Genomic DNA, 24,719 nt, shown 5'->3' with positions numbered 1-24,719 from the left:
AGAAAAGATAATTACATAGAAAACAAGTTTTTAAAAACTGGATAAACAAAAGGAAAAGCTACTCCTCTTTTAAAACTTAAAAACTGCAAACCACTAGCAAGACTGCCTAAGGAAAAAAGAGAAAAGAAACAAACAGTATTAGAAATGAGAATAGACACATAATTATAGATCTAGTGAAAATGTTTTAAAAGCATTAGGTACTGAAGATAATGCTATGAACAAATAACAAAAAACCCAAGCCTTCCAGGTCATCGTGAATTACCCAAATTCTAATTGCGATTTGGCTAACTAAAGCTCATAATCTCTAAACCTTTCCACTGTGCTCTCTGGAATTCATGGTTACTGTCATTAGCAAAGTTGCCCCGAATATTCACAATCTCTTCTCTGAATATTCCCTTCATATTCTACACTAATTACAATATCACCAAGAATACTGCCTCCTGAGTGGTCTTTCAAGAGAAGGCTAGCTTTTCTTCAACATTCCTTGCATCACTGAGTCTGGAAGTGGGGGCAAGTATCTCCCTTGCTCCTCATCGCTATTTCAAGACTTATGTTTCTCCCTCTTCCCTAAGAAGCCTCAGGTCCTTTAAAGAAGGTGCTATCAGAAGTTGCCAACCCATCCTTGGTACAGTCATCTGTCACCTTCCCTACCAATTCCGTCACTAGTTTTGTCATCACGTTATCAAGTCATTTTAGTTTCCATGCAGTTGATTTATCAACACTTGGCCTCTCAGATCTTTGCTCTGCTCTGCTCTCCTCCAGCATATCTCATCCACTTACTTTCATGCTATACCCTCAGACCACATCATTACTGATAATCTCCATTTTAAGCATCCCAATCTCTGGTCACCATTGCTCCTTCCACCTCCCATCCCCACTCCCTCCCCCTGACATCCTGGCTTGTTCCAACTCAGCTACTCCAATAATCCCAGATCCTTAGCTTTCTTCATTGGGATCTCAAATCCAGACCCTTCCATCCTTTTACTTTCTGTGACCCTCTTCATGTTTTCCAGGACTCTTTATTATAATCACTGTCTTGTTATCTCCCTATTCTATCTCACTCGCTTGGCAATATCCCAATAGCTAAATCCAACTTTCTGCTGATTCTGCATCTGCACTAGGGCTGCTGAATATGGCTAAAGAAAACATATGAGCATGCTGAATGGTCTCATTTTCAATTTACAAACACAAACCTCAAGGAGGCTCTCAGCACTATCCAGTGTTCCCACTACATTTCCTAGTTAACCCCTGCAAACTGTTCCACACCTCCTGAGATTCCCAATACCTTTCCTACCCTCCTCACTCACAGGTGTTAACCTTGTTTCTAATTTCACTGAAAAAAGCCATCAGATGAGGATTTCCATACTCCCATCAACACACTGACCATCCTGTAGACATCTGTGATCATAAACATTGTGCCTTTTCCCCATCATACAATGTCTGCATTATCCCTGTTCCTGTCTGAAGCCAACTACATTCCTTCTCACCTACTCAAGTTGAATGCTCTTGCTATAATACTCCCCTCTCAAACTCTCCCTCAATGGGATAATTTCTATCAACATACAACCATATTGTACTATATGCCATATTACAGAAGAAAAAGAAAATGTCTCCCTTGATTGCACAATCTCCCCAGCTAACTGCCCCATTTCTCTTTTTCCAACAATTACACCTCAAAAGCACCGCTATACTTGCTGTCTCCACTGCTTCCCTCCCACTTTGTTTCTCCCACTCTTTTTAAAGTTGATTTCATGGGAAGCAAAACAGAGTGCAAAACACATAAATTTACAGCGAATGAGATATCACAAGCAAATGCTCATGTAATCATGACTCAGGTGAAGAAACAGAACACGGCCAGCACCTCATTAAGTCCCTCTTGCTCCCAATTATCTTTTCTTTCCTGTCAAAAGCACTATTTAGTTTCTCAGTGTATACCTTTTGGATTCAGCAGATGCCTCTAGATAAAAAGTAGCCTCCAAATTCTACTCTCATTTCTCTGGGTTTCCATCTTCTCCCAGATGTTGGCTCTGTAATTTTTCACTACCTTCTAAGCTGTGCTTTCTAACCTCTGGATGTTTTCAAGAGGATGATTTTTCTAACTCTCTAGATGTTCTCATCTGGAGAGTTGGTCCAGATCACCAAGGCCACCATTACAGAAACTGAAAGTCTCCCCATTCTTTTAAACCATGGTTTCATTGCCTATCACTCCACAGGAACAATCCTGTCCAACAGCCTCTCCACACACTGAAACCGTCGGTCAGTTTAGAGATCTCAACTTAACCTCTCAGCAGCATTTAACACAGCTGGCCACTTCCCCTTGAAACATTACCTCACCTCTCCTCAGCCTCTTGCTAGATCTTCCTCCTGTTCTCAATCTTCGAAGGCTAGAACATTAGCTCCCTAACCCCTTTTTCACCTCATCCACTTCAGTGGCTGTCAACCAGTCCCGTGACTTCAAATTCTCTTATCCCTTAATGACTCCAGCTTCAACCCCTCCCCTGAACTCCAGGATTTTATAAATATGTGCTAACAATTCTTGATTTCTATTCCCATATTTCTACTCTCCCTCCCATCTTGGCAAGTATCACTTTAATTCAGATAGCTAATCAGGCCTAAATTCTTAACTTTTCCTTTTTTCTTTTACTCCACATCCAACCTGTCAGCATTCTGATAGCTTCCATCTTAAACATACAATCAGAATTTGAAAACTTCACCTGTGCCAGCCTCTTCCATGCCACTATTATATCCCACTCATGCCACGACTATCCTCTGCATGAATATGCAGAGCAATGTAATCTCATCCACTGCAGCTGGAAAATGTAAACTGGTGAAACCACAGTGGCAGCAATTTTTAAAAACATCAAATGAAATTAAAAAGTGCATTCCTCTTAACACAATTATTTCGCATCTCTGTGCAACTGACCATAACACATGGTAATACATTTTAAGTCACCCTAAAACATACATTCTGAAACAATGATTAATGAAAAAAAACTTTTATTACATGAGATACACTCCGATATCTTCTATTTCACTAATTAAAATGCTAACAGGTATTCACATTGTGTATGAAATACCATAAAAAAAAACCTTGAGGCCTAAGGTCCTCTAAATTGATCTCATGATCCATTAATGACTAAGGGGTCATGACCTACAATTTGGAAACACTGTTCCACAGAAAACTGTTATATCTGTACAAGAGAATACATGCTTGTTTAAACAGGATATTTATAGACATTCTGTAACTGTAAAGTATATACATCTAAGCAAAAGCAAAATAGATAAATTATGGTGTATATTCCCACAATGGACTTCTACAAAGCAGTTAAAATGAATGACCTAGAACTACATGTAATGATATGGCCAAATATCAAAATCAATGCTTGAACAATTTTAAAGTTGCAGAAGAATATATGCATATGCTATGCTAGAATCTGTTGTTAAAAATATGAAACTATATATTATTTAGGTAGATAGATGATAGATAGATAGATAAACATGCACAGTAATGATAAATGCAAAAAATCAGACCTATGGTTAGAGAGGAATGGAATACAACTGGGGAGGGGTACACAAATGGTTTCAACAGTAGCTGTAAAGTTTTATTTTAAAAACAAAATATGAAGAGAATATGGCAACTTGTTAAAATTCAATAAAGTTAGTGTTTGATACAAAGCTTTGTTATCTCCTATAGCTTTCTGAATGTTTAGACTATTTCATTCAAAAAAAATTAATAGCTAAAATAAGGAAAGAGAAAGCTACGTTTTCCAAAGAATAAAATTTCTGAGAGATCACTAGTGAATGATGGAAAATGCAAAAGAGGGCTTCCCTAGTGGCGCAGTGGTTAAGAATCCGCTTGCCAATGCAGGGGACACGGGTTCGATCCCCGGTCTGGGAAGATCCCACATGCCGCAGAGCAACTAAGCCCATGCGCCACAACTACTGAGCCTGCGCTCTAGAGCCCGCGAGCCACAACTACTGAGCCCGCGCACTTAGAGCCCATGCTCCGCAACAAGAGAAGCTACCGCAATGAGAAGGCCGCGCACCGCGATGAAGAGTAGTCCCCGCTCGCCACAACTAAAGAAAGCCCGCGCACAGCAATGGAAGCAGCCAAAAAAAAAACACAAAAGAAAAAAATACTTCAAGATAAATATTTTTAAGGCATATTTTTAAACTACTAATTATCACGTGTGTCTTTGAGGCAACAGATAAAACAAAAAATCAGGGAACTCACTAAATTTGTATAACAAAAATTTACATTTCATAAAGCAGGTAGAAATCATACTATAAGAGGATAAATACAGATACAAAGAGTAAAATTTATGTTAGAATATTGTTTTCAAAATTGTATTTAACGGAAACAAAATACATATTAGCTTTAGAACTACCAATTACTATTTATAGAATTATAACAACGTTACTGAAAACACCTCAAAGATTATAAAACCGTTAAGTCTTAAAAATTATAAGCAGAGCAACTCCCAGAAGTTTATCCAAATCATCTAGAGAAGCTTATCTAACATGAGAAAATAAGCAGAATTCTACTAAATACATGATTTTAATCTGTTTCCAGAATTTCATCTAACATTAAAAGTAATAGTTAAGAAAATGAGAAAAAAATAACCTTTAGCAATTAGGCAGAGAAAGAAGGGAATTAAAAGTCAGAAGACCTGGATTCAAACCTGATTCAACTGTCCTTGGCTACAGCAATCTCTCTGAGGCACTTAACAGCAGTCTGCCTCAGGGGACTGATAATTTTTTAAACCAAAGTTAAAATTACTTTAAAAACTAGAAAGATTAAAATGTTACATATTAAACATCTCACAAATATTTCTGTGAATAAAAAAGTTAAGTTGCAGGGTTTTGTGTCTGTATCTTTAAGTCAGAAAACAACAGCAATGACTTAGTAATTAAAAACTTAACAAATAAAAAATTTAAGAGAATAGCTGAAAGGTAGCCTAGCATTTCTCCCTGGAAGTAGAACAGAAAGACGAGAAAAGATAAAAATAAAAGGGACTAAGAGAATCAATGCAAGCAGTCCAAAGCCTGGCTAAGAGGAGTTTCAATGATAGAAAACAGACTGATGGGACATATAATAGGCCTAATAGGTCACAACTTACTTGACTTCAAGGATATTGGTACAAAACGCCTTTAACCTACCAATCTACAGGGAAGAGAGGAAACAGAAGAACACAATCAATGGCACCAGCAATCAGCAAAATGCAGACTCAGGAAAGATACAAGACGCTCTACCTCATATTCAAATAATAAACTGTAAGGGAAAAAAGAAGACGGAACCTACAGACTAAGAGACACTTGAGATACCTACCAGTTGCAATGTGTGCACCTTATTTGCATCCCGATACAAACACTCTTAAAAAAGGAAAATATATGACATAACTAGGGAAATTTAACTGGATATTTCATGTTATCAAGGAATCACTGTTAAGACTTTTCTTAGGTATGAAAAATGGTATCATGATTTTTTCCCTTCCTTTTTTTGTTCTATGAGTCCTATCTTTCAGAGACAAATATTGTAATATTTGCAAATGGTTAGGTCTTTGCCTGAGGTTGGGGAATCTGCTTCTAATCTCACTCACCTGGTTGATCCCCAAAATCCACAAACCATGTGGGCTTCTCCACAGGGCCATTCCTGTCATGTCAGCTGGCTTACCCGAGTCAATGATCCAAGTGAGAATAAAAGACCAAATTGGAAACCATAGTGTATTTTATAACCCAATCCTGAAAATGACACTCCATCACTTGTACTGCTGGCCATACAGACCAACCCTAGCACAACATAGGAAGAGACCACACAGAAGTGTAAATACCAGGAGAAGGAGATTGCTGCAGGACATCTTAGAGGGTATAAAAGAGAACTTTTAGGAACTGTTGAAGCAAGGTGATGAATACATTAGGGTTCAGACTATTATCTCTATTTTTGTATATATTTGAAAATTTCCATAATAAAGTTTTTCAAAGCTTTTTTTTTTAAAAAAAGGATAAAAGCACAGAAATGGAACAAGAAGGCAAAAAATGGCTATTCAGTGGTAGTAGTGACTTTGTGCCACCCCATGAAGCAGCCATATCCCACAGAGACCCAATGGTTGGCCAGAAGGACTGCGTATTAGCAGCTGGACTAGCAATCCAGCACAAAGCAGGATTTTTTCAAGTCTGAGAAGTCCTCATCCAGCCCAAAATTTGGTGCACAAGCATACGAATCACACCATTTAAACACTGATCTCTATATCATGAAGTAGTTCACTGTGCAAACACTAGTGTTTATAATATATTTAATATACTTATAAGCTGCTCATTAGTAAAAGTATCTTCAAGAACCATGTAAAAGATTTTAAAAAATAAACAATGAAATGTGCTGAGAGTGGTGATGTATTTAGGGGAATTATTAAAAGCACAAAAACAACTCTACTATAAACAATAATAGTTAAGGTTCTTTTTAATGCCGACATCACTGAATTTAACTGAGACTTGCCTGAGGAGTCTAGCTTTCTTCAATAATTCTTAAATTACTCAGGAAAGTACACAGTTTGTGAAAATCTAAGTTTACAATGAAGCTTCTCTTGACTGATGTCCACTTAACCAATTTGCTGGATGAATACTCTATATCCCCTCAGTTTAATTTTTACATGCACAATATTCAATGGTTACCTTATTATGACTTATTCATAGCTGTGCCATGTAATAAACTATGATTACCTTTGCCTTCTCTGAACAACTGTAAAAAATTTTCCCTGGATTTAATGATTGTTTAATTTTTTTCTTGCGATGGTTTTCTATTTACTTATTACTAATTCAATCCCAGATTCTCCATCAATTGTCTAAATCTCTCCAAGACATTCAGCCTTATGAGGTATGACTTCAACAACATCTCCTTGAAGTCTCTCCTGGTGAGCATTTTCTGAGCTGCTCCCACCTGGGCTGGCTGCCTCTCTGCCTGCACAACTCTCAACCCGTGGCTGTCCTTACACCATCTTCCAGAGATTCCCACCATCTCTTGCACATCAGATCTCCCGTCTTCTACATCCTGTGTCAACCTTTTCCTTGATTTAAGTCCTCTTTTGGTGGAGCACAAGCCAGTAACTTCCCAAGAAAAGATATGTGGTGGCAGTTCAATGTTTTGAGACCTTGCATTCCCAAAATGTCCTTATTTAACCTGTGCACTTTATTGTTAATTTGGATGCATACAGAATTCTAGGTTGGAAGTTATTTTCCTTTAGAATTTTGCTCCTTTGCTTCCAGAGTTGCTGCTGAGAGAAGATACTCTGATAAATAATCCTTTGATTGTGATCTGCTTTCTTCTCCAGAGAAACTTATAAGAGGTCTTTTTCAGGGAATGATTGCCAGTGTTCTGAAAGTCACAATGCCTTGGGGGTGCAATCTGTTTTCATCTATTGTCCTGAAAACTTAATGGTCTTTCAATCCAAAACCTGTACAGTCCAGTTCTGGAAAATCTGGTGGATAAATTTGCTCCTTCCCACCTGCCTATCCCTCTCCTCACCTTTTTTGTTATTCTCTTTGAGACTCCTATTAATCAAATATTGGTCCTCATTGATAGTCAATTCAATTTCATAAGCTTCTACTATTGTCCATCTCTTTGATCTATTTTTATGGAAGATTTCCTCCCAACCTGCTACTGAGTTTTGTTTTGTTTTAATTCCCAAAAGCTCTTTTTGGTTCTCTCAGTCTATTTTTTGAATGGTATCCTATTCTTGTTTTATGGTTGTAATATGTTTTCTTATTTCATTGGGATTACTAATTATTTCTTTTTAAGTTTTCTTCCCCCTGAATAGTCAGTCTTTGCTTCCTCCAAGTTGCTTAAAGTTTTGAATTATACTTTACATGTTTGAGGGTTTCCTGTGATGTCTAGTATGCCTTGGTCATCTATTACTAAAAATGGAAGGCCAAAAAACTGAATATAAGCTCTGAATATTTAAGTGAGGCTTAGTGACTATGAGTATACTCCACTGGAGTGATCAGGCTATGCTATTAAGTTGGAGAATCTCTTATGTCAGTGTTTGCAGTTGTTTTGCTTTTCTCTAGGGCTAGTCCAATTCTGCTGATGAAGATCTTCCAATCTCCTGCCTGGAGGGATCAAGCCTGGCTGCTGGCATTAATGGGAGCCACAGAAAGCAAGGTGGCTAGGGGGTCTACCTTTCTCTGTACAGTTCCCTTGCTTTTAACTGGGCCTGTTGTCCTCTAGTCCAGATACCTTGTATTACCTTCTTCGTATGGCACAACTGGGCCTTATATTGCTGGTAGGAGTGTAAGTTGGTACAACCATCTTGGAAAAATGTTTGGCAGCACGTGCCATAAGTGTATACCCTATTTCTTTCCCCAATACGTACACCAAATAGAAATGAGAGCTTAAGTCTTCCTAAAATGTGCACAGAAATGTCACCATAGCCTTTATTCACAATAGTCAATAAGTGGAAACAACACAAATATCTATCAACATGTAAATAAACTATGGTATATTCACATAACAAACCACACACTGCAATGGACAAGAATAAGTTTCTGATATATGCAACAATATGGATCTCAGAGACACCAAAGAATATAAACAGTATGGGTCCATTTATAAACAGTTCAAAGAAAGACAAAGCTAATCTATGTTTAGAGATCAAAGCAATGGCTGCTCCTGGGGGTGGGAGTATTGACTGGAAAGGAACACAAGAGATCTTTCAGGGGTGATGGAAATGTTCTATAACTTGATTTGGATGATGGTTACACAGGTACATACATATGTAAAAATTCAGTAATCTGTATGCTTATGACTGTATACTTCACCATTTTAAGTTACACACAACTTAAAAGAATCTTGTAAAAAATTAATTATATACACCAAGGGGGGAAAGCGGCAGGGGTGGGTGGGTGGGATGAACTGGGAGATTGGGACTGACATGTATACACTAATATGTATAAAACAGATAACTAATAAGAACCTGCTGTATAAAAAAAATAAAATTCAAATAAAAAATTAATTATATACACCAAGGGGGGAAAGCGGCAGGGGTGGGTGGGTGGGATGAACTGGGAGATTGGGACTGACATGTATACACTAATATGTATAAAACAGATAACTAATAAGAACCTGCTGTATAAAAAAAATAAAATTCAAATAAAAAATTAATTATATACACCAAGGGGGGAAAGCGGCAGGGGTGGGTGGGTGGGATGAACTGGGAGATTGGGACTGACATGTATACACTAATATGTATAAAACAGATAACTAATAAGAACCTGCTGTATAAAAAAAATAAAATTCAAATAAAAAATTAATTATATACACCAAGGGGGGAAAGCGGCAGGGGTGGGTGGGTGGGATGAACTGGGAGATTGGGACTGACATGTATACACTAATATGTATAAAACAGATAACTAATAAGAACCTGCTGTATAAAAAAAATAAAATTCAAATAAAAAATTAATTATATACACCAAGGGGGGAAAGCGGCAGGGGTGGGTGGGTGGGATGAACTGGGAGATTGGGACTGACATGTATACACTAATATGTATAAAACAGATAACTAATAAGAACCTGCTGTATAAAAAAAATAAAATTCAAATAAAAAATTAATTATATACACCAAGGGGGGAAAGCGGCAGGGGTGGGTGGGTGGGATGAACTGGGAGATTGGGACTGACATGTATACACTAATATGTATAAAACAGATAACTAATAAGAACCTGCTGTATAAAAAAAATAAAATTCAAATAAAAAATTAATTATATAAATGTTTTGTTAATAATGAAGTTTAAAATCCCTACTAATCTATCAAGATAAACAATTATCTTCCAAAGCCTAAAATATATAGTCCCAATGATCACTAGAACTTGAGGTATTATTTTATCAGCATTTAATTATTTAAGTGGGGGGGTAAGTAGTAACTTAGTGATGTAACAATCACTTTAAGAACAGTCAACACTAAAGTGCAATTTATTGGGAATTCATAACATACTTTTCATTCATATTAAATACTATTAGGACCACACTAGGTACTTACCCTTCTAACCTAACATCTGGTAAAGATCTGTTGAGTGCAATCATCTCACTTGCCATTAAATTGAACTGATTGATTTTAAACATCTCTTTCATCTTTTCTTGATCCTCTTTAGGAATGACGACTGGTTTCCCCATTTCTCCAGGACCTTCATGAGGCTTTTGTACTGGCTCTAGAACTAAGAATAAGGAGGAAACTTAACTAACATTAATTGTATAACAATTGATTCATGTTTCTGTTTAATAACATTTGAGTTTAAACTATGTCCTCAACAACCAGAGCCATTTCTGAGCCCATCCTCTCCCAGTCTGAGACATGGGCTAGGGGCTGCCTTGTCCTCCGCTTCCACGCCTTGTCCTGACTCAAGACCTCCTCACTTTGCACCACTCACCTGAATCACTTCATGGCCTTGGCACTCCCATCTTGGATATCGTTACCACATTAATCTCCCTAAAGCATAGCCTTCATTGTGTTATTCTCATGGTCTCCTAGAGGCCAATCTCTTTAATAGGAAATTTAATCTAACTTCCCAAACCCACCACTTGCTGGGGTCTCCACCTCCCATCCCCCAGATCCTCATCCTCCAGTCAAACAGCACCCACTACTTTCCTCCATGTGCCTCATGTCTTCTTGCGTTGGTGCCTTTGCTCACACTGGCCCCTCCCTTGTCATCTCCTTCCTACCTCTACCTCTGCAATACCAAACTCACACTTGTCCTTCAAGGCCCAGCTAAAACAGCTTCTCTCCTGCAGCTTTTCTGCATCTCTCTAGAGTGATCATTTACTACTCTTGACTACTACATCATTTTGTCCAGGGCTCTATGTCTCTAATCAATAGTTCTCTCTTATTATGATTGCTAAACCTGCCTATGACACCCTCCCCTAACTAGATTATGATCTCTTTTTTAGCTGGAGTATTTTGTTCATTCATGTACCTTCTGTGGAGTTTAGCAGTGTTTTACAGGCATTTTATAACTATATGCTAAATTAATATGTGAGTAAAAGTGTTATTCAAAGTAAGTCAAAATGAAATCCTAGAATTGATTATAGTAGACATTATAATAAGCATTATGCAAGGTGGAGCATCAAGAAATATAATTCTTGAGAATTTCTTTTATGCTTTGAGCTTTTTATTTGTTCAAACATTCACTGTAAACTTTTTTATTTTATTGCACTTAAGTGAGAAAATACAGCCTTCCAACAATAAATATTTAATGAGCACCTACATCATAGCAGCCACTGCCAGGCACTGAGGATCAGTGCAGACAAGACATTACATGTTCTCTACCCTCATGTGGCTTAAACTTCCTACCTTTTGAAAGGTATTAACATTTCCTTTGTGGGCTAGAAAAATGCTTCATTTTTAAAAATGCTAAGTGGAATGTGTTAAAATTATGTATTCCATATTTGAAATATATCTAGTAAATAACCTTATTAATGAAAAAAAAGAAATATAATTCTAATCAGAAGTAATGTTATCTCGTAATATACAGTTGTCCCTCATTATCCATGGGGGACTGGTTCCAAGACACCCCCCTCACCCCGCCCTGCAGATACCAAAATCCACAGACGCACAAATCCCTTATATAAAAAGGTGTGGTACGGTCAGGCCTCTGTATAACCCACGGATATGGAGGACCGGCTATATTAGTAAAAAGAATAATATTCCTGATCAGCAATTCCCAAATCTTGTTCCTTGCTATATGCTTTTGAGATGCTGAAAAGTGTTTCAAGAAAAATATGTTCTAGAATATATTAAATTCGAAAAAACAATTGTTAAACTTCCCATCTAAGAGGGATGGGTAGAAAATGAGGTGGGGATAAGAATGGGATGAAAATATCTGTTTTCTACATTACTTGTTTATTTTTAAAGCTGAAAGTTATTCTCCTACAGTTTGTTTTTTAGGCATCCCCGAAAGTCTCTGGACAAAAATGAAGACATCAAGGCAGTAGACAAACCAGCTCATTTCAGCCAAGCTTCATCTGTCCAAGAACAGCTCTAGTTGGTAAAGCTGACCTACAGGATGACTGTTCAGATGGGGTACAAAGTAACCTACCAATACCAGAGCTGCAGAATATTATTCACTGTGTCTTCAAAAACTCTGTCTAGAATATAAAATCGATTCTGGAGGACTATCAAGGAAAAAAATGGTGGATAATAACTTTCCCCATTCTCACAATGAACTGTGATTCCAGGAAGAAAGTTAAAATATTAGAAAATAACTTAAATTATAAGAAACTCTTGTAATACAATTTTTAAAAACAAATCCCGGCTAATTTTTGTCAAGTAAGCTCTTTAAATATAAGAATTAAAAAATTCTCAGTGACAAAAATTTTCAATGCCAAGTGTAATAAAAACTAAGTACAGAAGTATAATGCCTATATAAGCTTTTAAAACTTTAAAAATCATAGAAAACTCTCAGAGTCAATTCTTACTTACCTGTCTCTGAAAATAAAGAGTAATTAACAGATTTGGGGGTTGGGACATTCAGGGGTCAGTATGAAGCAGCGGAGTTCTAGAGGGAACAGTTATTTTATCTGCATGGCACAGATAACCTCAAGAGTAGGTGGGAGACATCTAGTGGCCCTGATTATAAATATCCTTCAGTTACCTGTGCCCTATTTTAGCGTAAGATAATGCTTTAAAGAAAAGTTAAAATGGAAATATTTTCACACTACTCAGTTTTTTAATTGAGTATTAAGTTATACAGAACACCATCTATAACATATTTTTGCTGGGGGCAGGGTGGGGGTAGATCCTGAATCTGGTCAAGCCTCTGGACTTACTTACCAATTCACAGGAAATATAGGGGACAGAGGAAATGATAAAAAAAAACATTAAAGGGATGCAAATCCTGACTGTGGGAAACTGGAGAAAACAAAGAAAGCAATTTCTTCTTCTTCAACAACAACCAAAAACGGGGGGTGGGGAGGACAAAAAGAAAGAGGTATCCATGTATCTATGCCACAAGACTAGCTTTGAGTTGATAACTGTCGAAGTCAGATGATGGGTATATGGGAGATCAATTTTCTATTTTTCTCTACTTTTGTTTATGTTTGGAAAGTTTCCATGAGGACTGGGGGAGCATGAAGGAGCACTCAAGAAATTATTACTGTAAGAACCAGTAAGTATAAACTTGATTGCTTACAGCCTAAGAGACTGTATGACCAGAAAGTTAAAATCCTGCCCGATCACAGTGAAGTAAAACTCTAGCCTTGAGGTCTTAAAGAAATGGGCAAAACTGTACAACATATAAAATCCTCCTGGCTGCAATACTTTACAAATTTGGTCACCTGGTACTTACTAATAATCTAAATATCTGGTATAATACCCACATTATATACTTTAACCTACTGATACACATGAGATCTCAGAGCCGCATTTAAAATGGCCATTAATCAAAAGTTATATGACTACTGCATGATTTACAGAATCCACCACAATATTCTAATTTAGAAATTATAATATCCTGAAGAATTACACCAACCAGTAAACTAATTTTCTTTGGCAAAGATGCCAGGATAGAATGCAACTAGCTAGTGAATATTTTTACTACTAATGCACTTGCAGTGCAACTAACAAAGAAGATAGTAAGCATTAACTTTCCTTGTATTCTACTTACCAGTCTTTCATGTAAATTAAAAAAGAGTTCAGTGAAACTTGTTTGAAAGCAAATGAAATGGGTTTGGATATTATCATTTCCCGAACTGAAAAAACAAACTTTCGTTGCCATAAAATTTTATAGGCAGATCATTTCTAAAAATCAAATCAACTTTGACAAGGGGGTGACTAAGGTGTTATTCCAAAGTATTATGTGAGAATAAACATTTTATTATACACTTTAGTTAAACTTCATTTACATGACAATGTAGAGAAGTTTCATGTTTTAGAAAATTTAATTTTTGAAAAAACTACAGGTTCACTCTGAATGCTGCCAAATAAGATTCACATATACAAACCACATGACATACCTATGAATGTGTTTTAATAAATCTTACAAATTTCTAGTTTGTATTTTTCTCATGGAAGTGGAATAAGGAGGTATAAAGTTACATGATACCCATTTGGGGAAGATGGGGAAGATAAAAGGCTAAAATCATTTCTCCCAAACAATTTTCTTACCTTATTATACAACCATCTTTACTATTTTTATGCACTATATTTCACTTATTCCAAAATATATTTTCCCATATCTTAACATCTCTGAAATTGGGATGTGGCTTACAATGATAACTGAAATGTTTTTGCTTTCTTAGTGTATATAATATGTATTCTATAAACAAAGCAAATTACCTGATTTTTTTAGCATCAAAATATTATTGCATATAACAAAATTCATTGATAACTCTCTGCTACGTCAACACCTATTAGTTTCAACCCTCATTCCAATTTTATATTCAATTCATTTGTAATGTGTTCAAATAAAACTCTAAGCACACTAAAAGTCTGTAATAAAGAGTTTCTGAAAGCCTTAGTAACAATATTTTTAAGTTTTTAATCATGAGAAGTTTCTTCTATAAAATATGTTCTCAAACTTTTCCTACTGTTTGACAACTGAAATAATTCTAGCAGAAGTACATGAAAACTTGAATAATCAACATTTTAATAATCTGAAAATCAAGTACAGTGCTGGCACAAAGGATTAATTCCTACTTGAAATTGCATCTGTAAAAATATTGAATAGTCTATGCAACATCCAAATCCATAAATTGAATGAGTTAATTCTAAAAAGCAGAAGAGTTGTAAAAATATTCCCAAGACATAACCCACACTAACCATGTTTTTTCAAAGGGAATCTAATCTAATTCTCTAGCAACAGAAGAATTTTGCTATTCTCAGATAGTCTGGGGTATAAAATACAAGAATAAAACTATGAGAGAGAACTGCTCAGGAAAATAAAACAAAACAAAACCAACCCTCCGAAACACCAAAGACTGGCCTGTTGTTACCTGATGCAGGCAAGTAACAAGTAAATGTAAGAATCCTAGAAAACTAAATATATCAATGATAATCTTATAAGCATTATCATAAGGATAATGAATCCATTCTGCTTAAAAATAAGACAACTTTTTGCACACAATAGTATAAAGAACACAATTTGGTAAATTTCACCAAATTGGCACTGTAAAGCAGTTCAAAGAAGTTCAGAAATGAGGTCCTTACAATACTGAGACAATTGCTCTGGAGTGTTGTATCTGCTCATTGTTTTCTTGCTTTTTTGTTTTGATTTGGTTTTTCAAATGCCATAGAAAACGAATATCCTGGAGACCTAATGTGTTCTATCAAGAGACCTACATTCCTCTAGGTCACTGACTGTACTTGCTAATTCCACTAAGAAGGTCCACATCCTTGATGCCATCACCTATCAACCCTCTCCCAACAATTTTAGTGAAAGATCTGTTCAGTGGCACCACAATTCCTCAGCAGCCTTATGTCGAGAGCCTGAACAACCTTAGGCCTCTGATGCTACTTGAGACCTCTCAGCGCCCACTGCACTGCAACTTCACATCAGAGCAGATTTTTCAAACTGTTCTTGCTTAGCATCAATTGTCCCCCTTCCCTAAATCATTTCCTCACTCTTTCCCTTCAAGAGGGAAAGGCTACATGGAACACAGTTTGAAAAAATGGATGCTCTAGGGCCCCATCTGGAACTGCTGGCCTCTCCAAGTCTCTCCCTTCAGCTATTAACTCACCTCTTGGCTTACTGCTCAGTGCTTCTCTCATCCTTCCACTGCTCACAGCCTTCTCAGTCTGTCACACTCAACACCCTGATGCCCCCAGGCCATTATAAAGCTTCTATCAATACATCGTCTTGTCTCAACAGGGGCCCCATCTACCAGACTTAAATCCAGCTCTTCCCCCGAGCCCATTAACCTCACAACCCTCAACAACTTTCATTCTCTGTCTCCCAGGAGGTAACGATGCTCTCTCATAGCTCCACATTGTTACTTTCAGACCATTTCTCCTTTACTTTGTACTTCTGTACTTTGTATAAAAGCTACTCCTTTTCCTTGATGCTCATGCTACTAGTGGTTTTCCAAAACTGTATTAACCTTAGAATCCTCTTCAAGGATAATCCTTTTCTTGTGGTTGACACCACACTGTCTCATCTGCTGAGAATTGGCTCTTTCAAGTATTACTTCATTACTTTATATTTTAAACCTCTCCCTCAACATACATAAAAAATACATACATTCATAGAAAACCAACTTTGGCTCCATTCCTTTCTTTTAAACTACTGTACTATCTCTTTGTGTGGAAGCTTCCTAAAAGGATAAGCTACACATCAGTAATATCAAATCCACTGGCACTGAAATGGCACTTGCTAGGGTCACAAGAAACCCCCTGCTGGGAAACACATCAGAACCACTTCTTCATCTCAGGTAAAATCTCTGAACAAACATCACTCCTGGATTTCCATGACCCCACTCCCTCTGGCTTCTCCCCCTACTCTGACTTCCAGAAGCCTTATTTCCCTTTGCTGACCCTCCATGATCCTCTCCAACACTGGCCTGTCTCTTCCAACATCCACACACTGCTGGAGCCCACACTGCCGCCCACATGCTCTACCCCAGCCACCCTCTGCTGCAGAACATCCCTCCCAACACCCCAACGTTAAACACTCCAAACGCAACTCATCCTTCTGCCTTCTCACCAAAGCCACTCCGCCTCTGGGGGGCCCACCTCGTATCAATTCATCCAAAGAGGAAGACCTGAGAATCACCTGAGACTTTTCACTTTCCGTTATTACCTACATTCAGTGACTCCCCATGCTATGTAAACGCCACTATTTACAAACTTCTCATATATTTTATTTCCTCTCCATCTCCAGTGTCATTTTAGTGTAGGCCCCAAGAACTTCTCCAAACCTTCCCAATGCCCTCACAACCAGTCTCTGCCATCTCATTCCCTTCTAGTATTGGGTTGGCCAAAAAGTTTGTTTGGTTTTTCCCATACGATGGCTCTAGTAGTGCTTAGTTGTCTTTAACTTCATTTGAAACATTTTTGTTAGATTGTATTGTGACAGCTGTCATATGTCATGCATTAAAAAAAAAAATCAAAATCTGTGAATTCTTGTGTAGCCATTTTAATATTGAAGACGGAAGAAATAAAAGCAACATTTTCGGCATATTATGCTTTATTATTACAAGAAAGGTAAAAATGCAACTGAAACACACAAAAAAATATTTGTGCAGTGTATGGAGAAGGTGCTGTGACTGATTGAACGTGTCAAAAGTGGTCTGCAAAGTTTTGTGCTGGAGACTTTTTGCTGGACGATGCTCCAAGGTCAGGGAGACCAGTTGAAGTTGATAAGGATCAAATTGAGACATTAATTGAGAACAATCAAAGTTGTATCACATGGAAGACAGCCAACATACTCAAAATATCCAAATCAAGCGCTGAAATCATTTGCACCAGCTTGGTTATGTAAATTGCTTTGATGTTTGGGTTCCATGTAAATTAAGTGAAAAAAAAACTTCTTGACTGTATTTCCGCATGAGATTCTCTGCTGAAATGTAATGAAACGTTCCGCTTTTAAAACAAATTGTGACAAGCGATGAAAAGTGGATACTGTACAATAATGTGGAATGGAAGAGATCATGGGGCAAGTGAATGAACCACCACCAATCACACCGAAGGCTGGTCTTCATCCAAAGAAGGTGATGCTCTGTATATGGTGGGATTGGAAGGGAGTCCTCTATTATGAGCCCCTTCCAGAAACCAAATGATTAATTCCAACAAGTACTGCTCCCAATTAGACCAAGTGAAAGCAGCATTCGATGAAAAGGGTCCAGAATTAGTCAAAAGAAAATGCATGATTTTCCATCAGGATTAACGCAAAACCACGTTTCTCTGATGACCAGGCAAAAACTTTTACAGCTTGGCTGGGAAGTTCTGATTCACCCGCCATATTCACCAATTGCGCCTCTTCAGATTTCCATCTATTTCGGTCTTTACAAAAGTCTCTTAATGGAAAAAATTTCAATCCCCTGGAAGACTGTAAAAGGCACCTGAAAGAGTTCTTTGCTCAAAAAGATAAAAAGTTTTGGGAAGATGGAATTATGAAGTTGCCTGAAAAATGGCAGAAGGTAGTGGTACAAAACTGTGAATATGTTGTTCAAAAAAGCTCTTGGTGAAAATGAAAAATGTGTCTTTTATTTTTATTTAAAAACTGAAGGAACTTCGGCTTTTAAACACCAAGCCAATACATCAGCCACGTGACCACCAAACTTCCTTCTGAAAGTCTGGATCCCATCAGGTTACTGATTTCCTTGTTTAAAATCCTTCAGTGGGACTTCCTTGGTGGTCCAGTGGTAAACAATCTGCCTTACAATGCAGGCGACAAGGGTTCGATCCCTGGTCAGGGAACTAAGATTCCCACATACTGCAAGGCAACTAAGCCCGCACACCACAACTACTGAGCTCGCGGGCCTCAACTAGAGAGCTTGCATGCCACAAACTACAGAGCCCACGTGCCTTGGAGCCTGCGCACCACAAATGGAGAGAAGCCCGTGCGCCGCAACAAAAGATCCTGCGTGCCGCAACTAAGACCTGACGCAGCCAAAAAAATCCTTCAATGTCATGCCTCACCTACAGGATTTAGTCCAAAACCCTTAGCATGTCATAAAAGGCCTCCTGTGATGTGGCCTCTGCTAACCTCCCAGCTTCGTCCCATGCTCTTTCCTCACATTCTCCTATCCATCAACTCTGTCTCTCACTTGCTTATCTTGCACATGCTTCTCTCCTTTGCTTGGAAGGTATTCCCCTCACCCATCAAACCTAACAAACACCTGTTCACCCTGATACTACAGCTTGAGCGTTACACTTCCTTGCTGCACCTTCTCAGATGCCCCACGGTGTTCCTTCCTCCTGCTCTCATGCACATCTCTAGTATGCTATCTATCATATCACTATTTTACCATATTCTTTCTCTCCTGTTGGATTGGGATTCCCCAAAGGGAGGAACTTTTTTGTATTGTTGAAGTGTATGTCAGTAGCACGTAGCACACTGCCCAGCACATATCAGAGTTTAAAAAACATTCACTAAGTGTGTCTTCACCTACTACAGAGGTCCCAGTCTTTCTTACTTTTCATGCCTTTGCATTTAAGACAGAACACCATGAGCTCCCACTATAAATGGTAACGAATTAAGGTGGAGTGAGGGGAAAGTTAATCTGTTCCATTTGGGAAAAGAATTATGCTAGTTTCTTACTGGTGAATGGCAATACCTTTGATTTGATTTAAATGTTGACAGAGTTATAGCTCTTGTCACCCGACAAACTTACTAAACAGCAGGGCCATAAAGGAAACCAGGAAAGTCAACAAATTAATAGGCAAAAAAAATTATGGGGAAGGTGAAAATTAAAAAGTCAGGGGTTAGCCTAGGTATTACTAAAGTCCAGTGTTAGCAACTGAGCCTAATTTTAGGCAGATTTCCCATGAAATAGAGAGAAATGGTTACACAATCCCATCTGTAAAAATTACAATAAGTAGGCACACCTACCAACACAAATATATAATTTTAGATTGTAAATTTTAAGGGATCAGGTGCTTTCATTATAAAAGTGCAAGATATTTAAATGTGGCTACATATTCAAATGAAACAGTAATCATTCACAAATAATTCCTAAAAACAGAATTACTGTTTAGCCAGATATTCTATAACTAATCACAGAGAGTTCAGAGCGCAGAATAGCTGAATTACTGATTCACAATGCAAAGTCATTTTCATTTTGTTTTAAAAAAAATAAAAGGCAGCATTTGTTTTTTTGGTTTAAACACAGAGAGTCTAAAACTGAATTTTTCAGGTGTCCTCTGTCAAAAATGTCAGTCTTCCAAACTAGGTCCTTCATAGTTGTGTTTCCTTTCTTTTCCATATCAGATACTGCAGTGTTCTCACTGCAGCCCAGATTTTATAGCCTGATCTTTTCATAAGCTCTCCGTAAAAGTGCTAACTGGAGCTATCTACAGCATTAACAAAACAAACTCACCAGACCACATCTACCTAAAATGACTTCTTCCCTTAGGACTGAGATGGGAAGGCTGGAGAACTCTCTCTCATACTTGATAATGCAATTTTAACGCTCCACTCAGCATTATGACACTAGACTAATCTCCTGTACAATTTTGGTAGTTCCAGCTATGAGATTCCCTACAGTATTTGGTAATATAACTTCCAGAAAATTAACTACATTTAACATTGAACACACAAATTGAATTTAGCAATTCTATACAGGATACTTTAATACTTTTAACTGCTAGAAGAACCTACTGGAGAACTGATGGAAATATGATCATCATATATAGGAAGCCAGGGATTACTATTAATCTAAAAATGTTAAAATTTTATAGTTTCCAAATTAGTTAGTACAAACAAGTGACATATATATCAAAACAGGTCCACTGTTATAAAATGTCACTCACCATCCCCAGCAGGAAGTCCTCTCTCTTTTTTTTCATCACATTTGTTGCATTCACTGAAGTAAAGCAGCAGGAACATATCCAAGAGTACCCAAATCAAGGAGGTGGCTAGGACCACCTTGCAATATGCAAATTTTCTCATGGCACTTTAAGTCAAATGCAAAATTTTAAAATATATATATATATATAAATATACAAAGATCATGAAAATTATTCCAATCCAGTTTCATCAGAAATCACGTTCATAACCTATAGAAAGAAAAAGAAAAAAGATTAACCTAAAAATTCAGAACCTAAAAAAGAAACAACGAGTAATTCAATATGAATAGGAAATTTTACTATGAAGAATAAGTTTTAATATCAGACTTGAAAGAATACTTGTAAAATATATAAAAATAGTAACAAGAACATGCAAATAACTCCTACAAATCAATATACACAATCCAATAGAAAAATGGGTAAAGGACTAAACAAGCACTTTGCAGAAAGGAAACCCGAATAGCCAATAAACAAGTGAAAAGGTGCTCGATTCATTACAATGAGGAAAATTCAAATTAAAACAGTGAGCTACTATCTTATATCCATCAAACACATGGGGCTTAACTGCCTTCTATTCAATTGCTGTATTAAACACTAAAGCAAAAGCTAAGCCATTAACTGCCACAGGAGTTTAAGAAACCAGTAATTCCCAGTCCATTTTAACCACTCACATTCAGTTCCCAGGGTCCAAGGATTTATATGAGTTCTCCTAGTAGCTTTTCTAGAGCAGTTTAATTGGAATGATTCTTACCCCTCTGTCCCACTGAATCCCATTCTAAAAATGCTAGTCACCAGCCGTTCAAAAACAAGACTCATGGAAAGTGTAACAGAAAAGAAAAGGGTATATCGAAAGATCTGAGCCTTAGCTCTGACAGTAATTTAACAGACTTCCCTGATGTTTAGTTTCTATCCAACCCCCCTACCCCCAATCTGTTAAAATATCATGAGAAAATGACTGGAGGAGCTGTCCTTTGGGATAGCTAGACCAGAAACACTTCTGACACATACGGCACTCATCTGGGGGAGCTCTGGAGCAGTCCGAGGGACCTCAGAGAGGTAAGGAGTCATCTCACTGAGCCGCTGACACTGAGGCTCAAAGGTCTGTGTCACTGCTGATCAGGAGATAGATGAGCCAAGTGCATTCAGGGGAGTGGATGGAGGAAACACACACTTGGCACAGGTGAAAGCCAATGAGCAGAAGCTCTGAAGGGCTGGGCTGATGGGCAGCATAGCAGCTTCTTACAAGGGCAGTTCTATGTAGCATGTTCCACGGTGGGCAGTAGAGATGTCTCTACCTAAACAATCCAGGGCAGGCCAGAGTGTTTATTTATGAAAAAGATACAATAGTTCTTTCCTACTTCACAAGGTGGCTAAACAGCAACCTGAAAAGCACCCCAAAATACCAAGTAATACTTATAAATGTAAAGTATTATTTCTGTTCATCTCTCTGGGGACTTTGATCTCTTGCCTATTGGCCTCCTTTCATCAAACCAACACTTCCTGACTGCACAGTGAGGACAGGGATGCTACTGTCATATTCTTGCCTCAAAATCATACTTACTCAATATCTGTCACATGCAGTGAGCAACAACTGACATCTGTGGTGACTAGGGTGAGGGGAAGAGCAAAATCATTATAATGCACAGTGTCATGGACCAACAGTTCCCTCCAGAGAAGCGAGATACATATTATATATGTATATATTTCAAGTCACTTTACATGAAAGGCTTACCTCTTTTGGTCACTGGCAAAGCAAGCAGTCTAACTGCCAGTGCAACAGCTGGGATTCAAATGTAGTTTTGTGTTGTCTAAAATCTGCTGATTGTTAATTTTTTCAATGCTTACAGCCCAGAACACTTAAATGTAAATCTTTATAACTCTGTACTCATTCCTATTTAATTTCTCCAAGGCAGCACAATTAGATTCTAAAACTGAAGATGAAATGCAGTGGATGTGTGTGTATTTGGGGGAGCGGTACAGAGAAAGCAGGAGGTGTAGGGAGAAAGGAGGAGAAAGAGGCAAACATCTTTGAGACCTTGAGTTATGCAGAGATTCCTTACATGGTAACAATAAAATGCACAAATCATTTAAAAAGATTGATAAGTTGGACTTTATAATTAAAATCTGCTCTTCAAAAGACAGTTAACAAAATAAAAAACAAGTCACATATTGGGAGAAAATATTTACAAAGTACGTATCTGATAATTACTTATATCCAGACCATATAGAGAACTCTCCAAATACAATTTTTAAAAATCCTAATCCAATACAATGGGCAAAAGGTTTGAACTGTTGCTTTACCAAAACAGCGATACAGGTGGCAAAAGAGCACAAGAAAAGATGTTCAACATCATCAGCTATTAGGGAACTGCAAGTTAAGACCACAATGAAACACCACTATGCACCAATATAAATAGTGAAAGGAAAAAAGAAAACTACCAAGTGCTATCAAGGAACTGCTGCAACTGGACCTGTAATACATTGCCAGTGGAATGCACAATGGTATAGTCTCTCTGGAAAACAGTTTGGCAGTTTCTTCCCACAAGAATCTGCAATTCCATTCCTAACTATTTACTTAAGAGAAAGGAAAACGTATGTCTACACAAAGGCTTATACACAAATCTTTATAGCAGCTTAACCATAATCATCAAAATCTGGAAACAATCCAAATGTCCATCACCTGGTGAATGGATAAACAAATTGTGGTACACCAAACAGTGAAATACTACTACCCAGAAATCCAGCAATCAAAAAGAACTCTTGATATATATGCAATAATACTGATGAATCTCAAAAGCTTTATGCTAAGTGAAAGTTGTTAGTCACAAAAGGCTGCATACTGTATACTGTATGATTCCATTTATATGAGACAAATTAGATCAGTGGTTGCCAGAGGCTGTGGAAAAGTAGAGGACTGCTCTCAAAGGGCCGTGAAGGAACTTGTGATGATGAAAACATTCCATCTCTTGCTTGTGGTGGCGGCGGTCATTTTGTCCAAACTGGTACGACTAAACCTAAAAGTGTGAATTTTACTGTACATAGATAAATACAGGAGAGGTGAGGATCCTTCAAAGAAACAATTCCAATTTTAGGAGAAAAACTGTTGTGTATTTCTTCAAGTGATACATACCAGAATTTATCTCGGAAATTATTAAAAGCTCAGAGTTTCTGTCTCAACCACAATAGATTAAAACCTTCCATATGAAATGCATTTAACTCCTTAATTATTTTAGAAGGTATAAAATCTGAATTAATGTCAAAGTACAGTGATCAATTATATCAGTAAACTTCTGATTCTATCCTACGTGTCATATGCCAAGTTTTTCCAAAGGTTGATCAGTATTTTCTAGGGCTAAATAATTACTTTCTCTTACTCCATATACTTCTAGCCAAGGCTCTCCAGAAATTTCAAGCCTAAAAAGAGAGTCTCAGCTCAAAAGCAGCTTTGGAGAAAATAGAAGCATCATTCTCTTGGACCTAAAACTTCAGTCGTCTGAGTATGTTAAGGTGCTTATCTCCCCTCTCCCAAGAACACTGAATTCTCAGGCACCTACACCTAGAATGACTAATTTTGCACTGTACTGACCAGGCAGAGGTATGAGATATGAGACCCTTCAATAGATCTATTCATTTAATTTGTAGCTGAAATTTCTGCCAGAAAAACTAAAAGACTTAAAAAAATGATATTTATCCTCTAACATTGTAAAGAGAAGCAAGATTATTTTATTTACTAATTATATATTCCATTTGCTCTATTTCTCAGAACTATAAATGAAACTTATTCATTCATTTATTATTATTTCATACATTCAAAACACACAAACTCAGTAAATGTAGGGAATGTGTCAAATGCAAGGAATACAAACATGAACAAAATATTCCTTCCCTTACGAAGTTTAGAGTTGTCTCCAGGAAAGCAGGCATTAGTCAAACACTCACATAAACGTGAAATTTCAATCGTGATAACTGCTTTGGAGGGAGGTACACAGCACTATACACATCTGTAAAAGAGATCTGACTTTGTCAAAAAGGCTTCCCTGAGGAAGACATGATTTGAAGAGAAAATGAGCATTTGGGGGGCTTCCCTGCGCAGTGGTTGGTTGGGAGTCCGCCTGCCGGTGCAGGGGACGTGGGTTCGTGCCCCGGTCCGGGAGGATCCCACATGCCGCGGAGCGGCTGGGCCCGTGAGCCATGGCCGCTGAGCCTGCGCGTCCGGAGCCTGTGCTCTGCAAT

The 24,719-nt window shown here is 37.6% G+C and overlaps 1 protein-coding gene across 1 annotated transcript in view; it reads right to left on the bottom strand.

The window, feature by feature from the left end:
• GALNT1 (polypeptide N-acetylgalactosaminyltransferase 1) overlaps positions 1 to 20,620 on the bottom strand; it is a 69,445-nt gene extending 48,825 nt beyond the window's left edge. The window contains exons 1-2 of the mRNA XM_007455203.1: positions 20,451 to 20,620; positions 10,029 to 10,203 (exon numbers count right to left, since the gene is read on the bottom strand). Coding sequence (XP_007455265.1) covers positions 10,029 to 10,203; positions 20,451 to 20,589 — 314 coding nt within the window. The 5' untranslated portion in view covers positions 20,590 to 20,620. The remainder of the gene's footprint in view (positions 1 to 10,028; positions 10,204 to 20,450) is intronic.
• Between the last annotated feature and the right edge of the window lie 4,099 nt (positions 20,621 to 24,719).

Source organism: Lipotes vexillifer, unplaced genomic scaffold (genome assembly GCF_000442215.2).
Source record: "Lipotes vexillifer unplaced genomic scaffold, Lipotes_vexillifer_v1.1 scaffold90, whole genome shotgun sequence".
NCBI lineage: Eukaryota > Metazoa > Chordata > Mammalia > Artiodactyla > Lipotidae > Lipotes > Lipotes vexillifer.
Note: the sequence above shows the minus strand (reverse complement) of the source record. Positions and strands in the feature narration are given on the sequence as shown.